This window comes from Corvus cornix, chromosome 2, assembly GCF_000738735.6.
Source record: "Corvus cornix cornix isolate S_Up_H32 chromosome 2, ASM73873v5, whole genome shotgun sequence".
Lineage (NCBI taxonomy): Eukaryota > Metazoa > Chordata > Aves > Passeriformes > Corvidae > Corvus > Corvus cornix.
Window position 1 is genome coordinate 45,278,564 of NC_046333.1, and position 12,336 is coordinate 45,290,899.

Here is a 12,336-nt window from a genome sequence, read left to right on the forward strand (position 1 = left end):
AGAAAAACAGCATCTGTAGGTTTTAGGAATTCATTATTATGCAGCTTACTACCAGTTTCTTTTTGCCATCTTTTTGTTGAATGGATATTCCGGATTGCTTACAGCCTGGAGGAGCCAGGGCAGACATTGTATATGCGATACATTTCTGAAAGACTGAAAAATGTGTTGGTTAATGTGTTTGACTAATACTGTGTAAAACACTGAAGATTGGTTTATTTATGCAGATTGATATTAGACATCCTTGGAGTGTTTATAAGCAACGCTTTGTGATAATATCTGTTTTCTAAATTCTTGCATAATGAATCTGTCTTTGGGTGTTGACTTGAATTCTCAGGAGAACTCAGTACAGAATGACACAAGAATAGCCGGACATGAATGGAACATTACAAGAATAAAATGTCCAACATTGCAGCTCCCTGCTTCTTGAAGTCCTTGAGGCATCAATAAAACGAAACCAAGTCCGACAGTAAAAAGTGTGTGTCATGTGTACACAGATCTACTTCTCTGTAGGGCTGACTGAAAGAAATTGTTTTTACATAAATAGTTACAATAAGCTCTTCAGGAAGGAAGGAGGGTGGACCAGTAATGGAAAAAAATATTATATTTTACGTTAAGCACATCTGAATGTAAAACATGCTACCAGAGCTAGGCAGTTTGACAATACTGGAGCCTGTGCAGAGAGCCAGAGCAGGGCTGATACGCTACCTAGTCCCACATAAGAACTATTTTGAGATTAGAGTCAAATTTAGGACATACAGACTCTTTATTTTTTATTCTATGAGCAGCTTAATTCCATTTTCTCCAAAGACATTAGTAATTTATTAAAGTTTATAATTTCTACAAATAAGAAGGCAAACACAATTTATTACCCCTGTACTTTCACTAAAGTAAAAGTTAAATTTTTACTCTGCTTTCAAGAATTTTGTATTTCATTCATGTGAAAGCTTAGTCTAGCAAGTCATAAAATGTGAAATAACAATATGTAAAATATTTAAATTTAATGACTGATAGGTTACGTTAAAATATTACTGAAAAGATGCTATCACTATTCTTTCATCTGAGATTGTCTTCAGTCATACTAAGAAAATTAATTCGGGGGTTTTGTTGCTATGATAGAAATTTAAAAACTGTCAGGGTGCATTTTTTAAATTATGTGGTTTAAAAAATACTTTAAATGAAGAAGTTGTTTTTCATGTCACAGTATTTATGCCTGCTAAGATTCTCATTACGGTCTCTGTAACATTTTATGGCTATGTGACATTACGTTATTCCTGTATACTAAAAAGGGTATGAACTGGAATGTGAGGATTCATGATGTTATATTCAACGATTAATTAGGCAATAATGCATAAAGTATCTGTTGTTAGCAGCAGGCAAGGGCTGGTTTGTTCGTTAGTGGCTGCAAGCAAAGCCAAGGCTGATGTATGTCCCAATAAGCCACGTCGTGAGTGCAGGGAGGAAGATTTCTGAAATGAGAACTGCTACATCATGCTAAAGGCAGGGGTTTGCTGCAGCATCTTAAAAATCTGTCCCAACTGCAAGAAAGTCAGCAAGTAGTTTACACCATCCAAATGGTCCTTTTCACCAATGGCAAAACTCTGGAATGAGTTTGATAAGAAATAAGTTTATGTCAAGGCAGAACACAGCATACTGAGCATTTTCATCAGATGTGAGAGTTAGCGTGACTTTTTAAACTCTTCTGCATTTGTAGGAGAGGTGAAAATATCACGCCAAACAATATCAAGTGATTGGTGCCTTCCTGCAAATTGCCTCCTTCAAGTATCTCTTTTGTTCAACTATTGTCTCTCACTCCATGGAGATTACAGAATTTTGAAGATGCACCTAAGTTATAGCTCCTTTCTGAAATTCACTCATTTACTTCAAGATAGGATGGAAAAAACTGGGGAGGGGGTGGGAAGGGAAAGGAAGAAAACTAGCAGTATGTTTCTAATGTTTTGGAAATTACTGTTGCTCTCTTGAATTTTGGTGAGCTCTGATTTTGTTCCTTTTAAACATTGAAATGTCATTTGTTTATTTTAACAATGTCAGAAAGACAGCATGGGCTTCTCCTTGAGTTCCTGTCATCAGGTGAGGGAATAAGTAATGAATTTTTATTATGAATGGAATATCTAAAATAAGACTGTATCTGCCCTGATTATGTTACTGTTCTAATGTTATCTATCCAGTGTGTATTTTTTTTGACAATTTAAAAAGAATATAAAATAAAATGCAGTCCTCAATTAAAATATAAAATAAAATAAAAAAGTCCTCAATTTTTCATTTTCTGTATTACCTAAATTCAAGAAAGAAAGGGCAAAAGTACCATGTCATTTAAAAAATAAACAAAAACCAAAAATATAATCCCTACATTTGAATTTTAGGTAAACAGCTATTTTTGTGATGGGCTGAACATACAAAACTGATTTGTGTTTGCTTGGTTTTAATTTTAAATTAAATCTTATTTTGGTCCTTCTTGAAAAGTAGGTATAGGAAAACAAATGTAAGCAGAAAAAAACAGAAGAAAAAGAAAACAGAATAAAGAAAGCCAAAAAGAAGATGAAAAAGAGCCCCTTTCCAAAAAGAAAATATTAAAATTCATGTATTTAATACCATAGGCTTTTATTATATTACATATAATATAGTAAATAATTATAAAATGGAAAGCTAGGGCTTATGTTCAGTATTTGGTATTTCTGTTAACCGAAGTATGAAGTGTAATGCACACTGATGTTTTTGTGTATTCCCAAAATCAAGAGAGATACTAGACTTCTTTCCATTGCTTTTAACACTGCCTTGTATTGATTAACAATGAGTTGAGGTGTAAACACACGCTTTCCTGTAGGCAATTAGATGGTTTGGAATGGTTTCTTTTTATTCTATTTGAGTGGTAATAGATTATTTGGCATATCACTGTCTATTAGCTCCACTTACACATTTCGATATGAAATTACTCAATCTTCTGAATCAATTTTCCGTGCTAGAAGCGCAAAATATCTCCTTGGTGAATGTTTTATTGTGTCTTATTGTAGCTTTTAAGAATGTGTGAAGAGCAGACAACTAAAGTAAACCCACTGAACGCTTGCTCATATTTAGCAGATTTCCTAAGGTTGCAGCCTTAAGTCTACTGACAGCAGTGAGTGTGACTGCATGTTGTGTTCGAGTCTTTCAGTGATGAGGCAGAAATGGAATTTAAATTTTTTAAGATACATGTGCAGCCTAATAATCTCTACTACATTGGCTTAAGATGCAAATATTCAGAAAAATATGTATTACTCTATAGCTGATTTCATAGCAGTAAGTTTTACATCTTGAGAGAACTGGTTGAATAATGGAAATGAAACACTTGTACCGGCAATGAATTATCCCTAAGGCTAATAATAAAAAGAAATCTGAATCTGTCCTAAGATACTCATCAGTTTTTCATAAATATTCCTTATTTAGAACATAGGAAAAGCTTTCAATAGATGAGTCTGAATACAACTGGCACTGAGAATGAACACTGAATTCCCTTTTAAGACCTCATCTCAGTGAATGAGCATGCTGAAGTCCAGCACAGATGTGTGGTGTTTCTGCCATGAATACTGGGCTGGAAGAGTTCTTTCCAAAAACTTAGAAATGCCCTTTAATGATCTGTTTGATCTGGTTAGTGCCTGTTGTGAAATCCGATACAGGTTTGAGAGACTAATTGGGAGGGGATTATTATTTTGGGCTGTTTCTTCCCCACTTGTTATGGTTTTTGTGAAATTAGAAAAAAAGCAAGACAATCCAAAGGGGATTTTGTATGAATCATATGCTTCAGTACTATGCAGATACTCTGTAATCTAAATAGTGTGGAGGCATGTGGGGGATTATGCATGGTTTTAATGGGGCTTTTTCACACTAATGTTTCTTTTTAGGGTTTTTTTAAAACTATAATGAAAGATCTCTAAAGAAAAAAATTTGTTGCTAGTTTCTGTGAAGCAGAAGGTCTGTAAAGAGCTGCAGAATACTTCTGTTTTCCCCACACTACAAAGAATGGTATGTCCAAGTGCTCAAGGGTGTTCATCAAATTATTTGAGCTAATGGATGGTCTAAAACTTGCTCATATATTTCTTTCCTCATTATCACATAAATAGTGTGGCAAGACATTACTGGGTATATTGACTGTCTTTCTTTTGGCCCAGTGTTGTCCAAGTTCAACTGAGAAAAGCTTTTCGTCCTTTCCAGGAGACAAGACAGCCCAAGTCTGTGAACTTGTCTGTGAAAAAGTACTACTGAACTCCCACAATTTAGATTTCACCAGACTTCTCCTTAACCCAATAGCAGTTCACCTTAACAGTTGTCTCTTCCTTCTGGCATTGGTTAAGTCAAACCACTTTGCTGCTTTTACAAGAAAAGACAAAGCAAAAGGTATGGAGGACAGCTCCTGACTTGAGGAGTCCACTGATTCCCATCCTACTGAAATGGGGTCATCCCTTGAGAAGTGGATTCTCCTAATCCCTCTTCAAAGTAGAGATCTCCCGAAGTTTTAAAATACCATACAACTGGAAGTACTTTCCATCCTAGCCTTTTTTTTTTCCTAAACATTGCTACTGTGATGAGGAAGACTGAAAGCTCAAATTACCATCCCCACCTCATTATTTTTCTTGCTACAGCACTGGCAAAGAATAGCATAAACATCTTGAAGCAAAAATGGGAAAAGACTGAGGGGAAAAACAGGTACCCTAAGGACCTTAGTCTAATGGGTGTAAAGAGTAGCAAGAGAATTAATGCGTGGCTTTCGTGTATGTATGTAATTTAGTAGGTAGCAAGCTAGTGTGTGCCCTATCTGTCAAGTAAGCCTGACCACTTTTTATTTAAATACAATACTACCAGAAGGCAGGACAAATCTGTAATAGAGCACCATGGATTTTTTTTCTTCTCTTTCCAACCTTGAAGTTGAGCAAGTGTCAGGCTAAGGAGCAATCTGTTGAAAAATAAGCGATGGAAGCTCAGCACGTTCTCGTGTTCTCGTAAAGGTGACAGGCTTTCCCAGGGCAGGTTAGCCAAATTAGGCAAACGTGAATATGACCTGAATGCTACTATCAATGTTTTTCCATAATTATCTGGTAATGAAAAAGGTCAGAACTAATTCTGTTCTGCTATCTTTTCCTGTTGTGGGCTAGTACTAGTTGTCAGTGGTAAGGCACAGGACAGGGTATATTTGTTACTGTCAGGTAGTGCTGTACATTTTTTTAAGCTTGTGTGCAGCTGGACAATGTTGTGGAGCAATCCTGGGGTTGAGTCTTGGTGTGGTGTAATCTGCTTGTTATGCAAACTCAGAATAATCCCCCTCCTTTCTCCTAACAGTGCACGCGGTAACTGGAGAACAGTAGGCTTGTGATTGTGACGTGTCCTCTGTTGGTGTATGTTTTAGAGACTAGATCATGAAGAAACGAAATGTAGCAAATTAATACTCAAATCCAACCAGGTAGCTGTGATGCACCTTTTTTACTGTCAGTGTGAATGTCTGTGGACACGGCAACAGAGCTGGCCCAAGCAGGGCTGACTTCCTGCATCAGCAAGATCTAGCAGTGAGGAAGAGGAGGAAAGGGTACTTCATGCCCTGATAAGAACTATTAAGAATATACGTTCTGGAGTGCAACCCAGGTTCTTTTTTTCCCTTTCAGTTTATCTGCAGCTCATTTTTATAGCCCTTACCCTCAGTCTAGGTGTATGAGTCCGGAGCTCTTAAACTGTCTTAGCATTGTGCGTAGCACAGGTTTTATGATAAACCAACTCTGACATCATCATGTGAGTCACACTGGGGCATGATCATGAAGCAGTGCATGCTAATAGCACCAGGAAATTTCTAAGAGTGTGTTCTGTTCATTCTGGACTCCAATGCTTATGGGGGTAACAAGTCTTAGAAATACTGGAAAAGGTTTGATTCTAAAATGGTTTTTTTAACTTGAGCATAGCCTCTGCTTTTTTGTGACTTTCTGTGTTGGTAACAAGAGCTAACGCTGTTTGTATTATATTACCACCTATATGAAAGGTTGTGCAACACTTTCCATTATAAGACTGTTTCAGTTGCTTACGTTGCCAGCATTCATCTGTTTGGGCTGAAATTTTCCATGCTGGGTGTCTCCTTCAGGCTGAATTTCTTGGGAAAGTTTCAATAAAAATACTTGAACCATTCCATGGAATGAGAAGGGGGGAAAAACTATATTTTGCTCATGTTTATTAAAGTTGCTGCAAGCACTGGATTCAGAAATCACTGCACCCACGTGTTTTGGAGCAGGGAGTTGAATAATTAGGAAGGTTGAAAGGGTAAGGAAAGAAAAAATGCGTGTAGAAGAGATTTCTTTAGAAAGAGTTCATTCCTGCCTGATGTTATGAACCGTTGGCAAGAAAGCACTCAAACCTTATGCTTTTCAGAACAGGGTTAATGAGTGGCTGGGAGCTGAATGATCCTCCTTGTTTCACTGCACCTATGTGATGTATTGGTTTGAGGGAGAGAGGCTTATGAGGTGTACACAAAATCATATGCAATAGGGAAGGTGACTGAAATCTGCACAGTGGTGGAACTAGAGGGGCAGGGTTATGTAGATAATTATTTGAAAAAAGCAGAGGTAGCTTTGCTCAGCAAAGAGATGTGTTTGAAGATGGTGAGACAGACTATCAAGAAGATGGGACTTAACCTAAGTGGTCTTGGAGCAGCCTTTTTTAGTTACAGTTCATTTCCTGTTTCCCAGATATCTTGTGCATTTAAATGAGGCAGGGAAAATTTTATTCAGCCATGTAATTTAGAGACCAGTATCCAACCCTAATTCCAGCATGTTTCATTCGTGAACACTTGATGTTGCAACCGTAATGTACTTCCAACATGAAAATTAAAGACTTAGTCTTTAATTTTGAAATTAAAATTAAAATGTCATTTTATAATGTCATTCTATATCCATCATTAAAGTGCTTATATTTTAAGCTTTGAAGAACACTGCCATAGTCAGACACATGTATGATACTGCATTTCCGTTAAAATACTGAAGAATGTTTTCTTTTAATCCATTTAAACAAGTTTCGTTTTCAAAACCACAGCACTGCCAGTGCTTCAGCAAACATGTATGGGACTATTTGGATCTGAAAAGGTTAATTCCATATGTGAGATATTGGAAACTAAACTTCTCAACAGACTCTGCCTTCCATTTCTCTCAGGTTCTCAGTGTAGACAACAAATGACATTTTGGAATATGCTTTACATGCTTAGCCCAAATGGGAATGAGTTAAGAGGACAGGGAGAAGTTTCAGTTATAAGTTCACATTTTCCTGAGTTTTATGGACTTCAACCAGAGTGGTTATAACTCAATATTATTTTAACATTGTTATTTGTGGCTGAGTTTACTAAAGAGCAACTTTCGTGCTGCTGCTTTTAATATCTCACAGTTGAAGTTATCCTCCAAATTTTCAAGGATTTATAATGTTACCATAATATTTTCTTAAGGAATAAGGCTTCCCATCCAGAAGCAAGCATACATCATAGTACAAATTGCAAAAATAGTGAATTAGACATTTCCTAGTTAGAGGAAAGCAAATAGGTACTGAATGCCAACTTTATTAAGATCCTTTTATTTTCTTGAATGAAATGTAGGCTTCCATTTGAGGACTGTTTTGTCAACATCATCTGCACCCTTGTTTGAAGAAGAGAAATTTAACACTCAACTGTTACTGTGGATATCTGCATTTAAAATATTAACTTCATAAAAATGCCATATCTGGGCTTGACATGATGTATTGTTCTCTCAGTTCAAAGAAGATAAGATGTCATGTCACATACCTGTTTATTAATGTCTGTGTGTTGATGTTACTTATCATGGCAGAGATCCACTTATTAATGCCTTCATGGTATGGACAGACAGGATACATCTTTATTGCTCTAATGGTACCTAAAATTTTATGCTATAGTTTTTTGAGACTATGGTCAGACAAATGCTTGTCTTGTGTAACTTAACTTTTTATTCTGTATCGTGTGCTAGTGCATGTTGTTTTTATTCACTGGTTGGTGTAGTTTGTACTTCAGCCTCAAGGACAGAGGGCTGTACGGATAAGGTGAGTTACTTTAGCCTGTGTTAGGAATCCTTCCAGATATCCATAATTATTAATGTATATCCATATGCAGTGAAGGGGAAAGACAAACGATTAAAATGTCTCTCCAATGCTAAGTCATTAAGTCTGACTTGCAGAGATCCTGTTGGGGGGACCCCCAGCCTTTTCAAGTGGGAGTTAATACAGGTGCCAGCAGCAATGCTTTGAATGTCAGCACAAAGCAGCTTCAGGTCTTCTGAACTCTTTGTATGTACTTGGAGTAAAAGTGGTCTTTTTCAGTTCAATTCTACCTTTTTGAAAGGAATCAAAATAAAAGTGAAAAAAGCTCTTTTTATTCCAGATGAGATATCACATGCAAAAAGTTGCACTGCTGGAATTACAGCGCTACTGGTGCACACCTTGCATCATGCTGCTGGGGTTACCTCTCAGCACCCCACAGAGATGAACCTCGAATTGCATGCGGCCTTCAGCAGCCTGTACAGAGCTCTACAGAGAGACCTCATTTGGTTTTCAGGAGCTGGGAACTCCAGTTTGAGGAATTGCAATTAGACATCTTTTATGCCAGGCAACGTTGTCTAAAACCTTTAGTAAAAGGATGTGATTATCCTATTGAAAATTACATATCTACACAAAGTAATTAATTCTATTCCTTTGACCTTCAGATTGAAGGTTGTTTGCTGCTAACATTTTTCCCAGCTACTTTTTCACAGAATGAATGTAGTTACTCTAAAGGACTGAGTACAGTCATTATATTACTGTTTGTAATGCTGAGGTCTGGTTGGAATTTAAAAAACACTTGTGTGTTAGCACATGATGCAAGTATCTAATGTAAGTTTTATTGAAATCAGAAGGAAATGGCCCAGATCTTGAACACATAAAGTTATCGACGGAGAAGTTTGTATTCTTTAAATTTGTGTGCTGCAGAGGAACTTGTTATGACTGAGTTTGAAACTCCGTTGGGTCACTGAGGGCAAAAAACCCTTTGCCTTTACCTAAAGATTGCTGGTGGAAAGTGGTTCAAAGCTCTCATCCTCATGATTGTCCTTGCTCTAGATTTATGACTGATGCAGCTCGACGTGAGCAGGAGTCTTTGAAGAAAAAGATTCAGCCGAAACTCTCTTTGACTTTATCAAGTACGGTATCCCGTGGGAATGTATCTACTCCACCTCGTCACAGCAGTGGAAGCCTTACTCCTCCAGTCACCCCTCCAATCACTCCCTCCTCTTCATTTCGCAGCAGTACTCCTACAGGTAAGCACCTACTCTTTGATTCATCCCAAATAAAGGGAGCAGTTTTGTTACATGGCATTTAGAGAACAGGAGACATATTGAGGCATGAGGAAGAAGTGCCCCAAAAAATAAAACAGAAAAGCTTTGGGCTATTTTACAATTGGTTTGCATTCCCTAAAATCTGTTAGGGCATCTTTTTCCAAATTCTTTGCTAAAGCAGAGAAGGGCACTAACTTTAAATGTTGCAGCTGAAATTATTACATGAAGAAACTAACCTTACCAGAAACACCCAATGTGTAAAAGACCCCTTATGTATCAATAGGAGGGCTCTGCCTATGGTACAGTATCAGCTAAAGATTGGAAAAAAAATGGTCTCAGTATCTTCCCTTCCTCCCCCAGTTCTTTTTTGGTGGAGGGCAAAGTGGAATTCTTAGATAAGTAAGTAGTCAGGGAGGAATGTTCTGCTGCTGTCATCATGTAGAAATTACTTTCATTAGGAAGCTATGTTCACGAAAAGAAATAAATTTAAAAAGGGATCTATATTTTCTTCAAAAGCTAATATTCCAGTGGTTTTCCAAGGTATAAAAGTCCGGAGAATCTTTTTGCACTAATTAGAGTAACTGAAAATTACTGGCTTTGCTGAACCACACTCTTGGCCTAAGTCAGTGTGATTTACTTTAGATAGAGATCTTGTCAGACAATTCTGATACACTTCAGACTAAATACCAGTATTTTCATCTAAAAAGGTAAATGCATATAATAGGGCTATTCTATTCTGTAATAAATAGGTTCAATATATTCTCCGTAGCAGGAAATCACATGAGCATCACTGCCTTGAAAAACTGTTACACCACGTGGTTTTTTTATAGGCTATTTCATTCATTAGTATTAATGATTAAATGGAAAAGTTGTAGCAGTCCTTGTGATGTTCTGTCTGCAAGTTGTAAAATGAAGTGGTTGTTCAGTATGTCCCTGGTTATGAAAAAGGGAAGCACGCTGAGAAAAGCTAAATTATAAAGTCCTAATGTAATTCAGAAAATTTTACATTTCCTTAATTATCTCCTATTTGAAACAAACTGATTCGTTTCCTTGACATCCTACAGATGGCAAGGTGTTTCTTCTTTCTTTTGTTTACTTTTTGTACAGCTCCTCCTGAGAAGGCTAATTCATGATGTGGTCAGGTAGTATAAGTTTGCACATCTGTCAGGAATACTGGCTAGTTACATACTCTTTGAAACAAGTTCCATCAAATACTAAAGAAAAAAAGCCAGCATCTGTCTTCCAAAATACTTTTATTATTTATATATTTTCCAAACTTTTAAAGTTTGTCAGAATGTTGTTTTACCTGCAGTTAAGAGAATCAGCTTGTTATGGCTGCATTTCTCCAAGTCCTGCCTGCCAGGTTATAAATAACACCTGCTTCCACTTTCTGCACCCTCTGTTCCAAGTTCCCTTTTGGACCCTGTTCCAAAGCTAGGGTTTGTAACATCCTAGTAGCAAAAAACATACATTCTTTCTTTAAGACTTTTTTTTGAATTTACTATTAACTGCATTGCATTTCAGCAGCCTCAGCCCGGAATTTCCATTTTTCTCATCTTGAAAGTTTTTCTGGACCTAAAGTAAGCATTGAGATTTTTCTGATAACTGCAGGTTTTTTCCCAGTGTTTACTTGGTGTAGGATTTTTTCCTAACTTAGATAGATGAGGTACTCAGAGTCATGCCATGGCATGAGTTTCTCTTTCTGTGGGTGCAGTGCCTGGAGAGGCAGCACAGTAGGGGTTGCAGACTCGTTTTAGATATGCAGCTCACGTCTTTTATTGGCCAATGCAAATCTTTTTCCCTCAAGGGCAAGTATATATGACAGTTGACTAGCAAGGTGATGCAACCAAGGATAGGCAAGATCTGTTTCAGGGAAACCATTTAGAGTATGTAAATTGTCCTACATTTCAGCCTCATAGTGCCTGCACAGCTTTCAAGCCCTACAGGCATACCCTCCACTGCATCCAGTGAGAATGAAGAGTATTGCTGTATTCCTTCCATGCAGTCCTGTTTGATTTGTACTCGGAGAAAACTCTTGTTAATTCGTCTTTGAATGTAGGTAAACGTGTATGTTGTGGTAGCTTGAGAAAACAAAGAGGCTGTTTTCCCTTAGGGTACCTTATGTCCTGTATTCGTTATAATACAAATATAATCCTTGTCCTCATCCTCCTTTAGACCTATACTTTGTCAAAAATAAAATAGGATTGCTTTGACCCAGCTCGTTCATGAAATTTCCAGAATGGCTGTTTCCCTTTTATTATCTCCTGTCTCAGCTGTTGGGTAGTTCCTGAGGGCTTATGCCTGGCATTACTGTCACTGCACAAGGTGGTGCCACGTCAGATGCCAGAGAGGAATCATGCCCTACAGGCTGGTGAGGTGGCATACAAATACACATGTTCCTCAGCAGAGAGTGTCTATCACATGTGGCTTTTTCCCATTCTTGTTCAATGTAGAAAGCAAAAACCACACTAGTTTTTTTGAATCCTCTTTTGCATGTACTGTCCTCCCTCTTCATATGCTGCTCATCTTGGCTTTCCCAGGTGTGTTAGTCTTGCCTTGGGTGAAACCAGGAGCTGCCTGGATCCCAGCTACCTGTGTGCATGTCCTCACAGCGATGTCTCACCACTTCCTGATGGTTTTAAGCTACTGCTATAAATTTTCAGCAAAGTGCAATTTCTTGTAATGATCTCTCATCTATGTATTGACCAGACTCAAACCCCCTTAGCTTGTGAAACCTGATAAGAAGCGGTTCAAGGTGTTTTGGCTGCAGAGAATGTTTGTTAAGTTTTACAGTAAAAATCTGTGCCAAAAGGCTACGGGGCCTCGTTCTCAGACAGAGCTGAGCAGCGTCCAGCCTGACACACATCGATGCTGTCAATGTTGCGTGTGCATGTGTAAGCACCTCCTTGTTCTTGGTAAATGAGATTATTCACAGAGAAGCAGAAATATTCAGCAAAGAAGTGTGCTCTTTAAGGCTCTTCTCAGGTAATGAGCTAGACATGTA

At 37.7% G+C, this 12,336-nt stretch overlaps 1 protein-coding gene across 1 annotated transcript in view; it reads left to right on the top strand.

Moving 5' to 3' along the window:
* JAZF1 (JAZF zinc finger 1) overlaps window positions 1-12,336 on the top strand; it is a 188,200-nt gene that overhangs the window by 149,302 nt on the left and 26,562 nt on the right. The window contains exon 3 of the mRNA XM_039549724.1: window positions 9,118-9,314. Within this exon, the coding sequence (XP_039405658.1) occupies window positions 9,118-9,314 (197 nt within the window). The remainder of the gene's footprint in view (window positions 1-9,117; window positions 9,315-12,336) is intronic.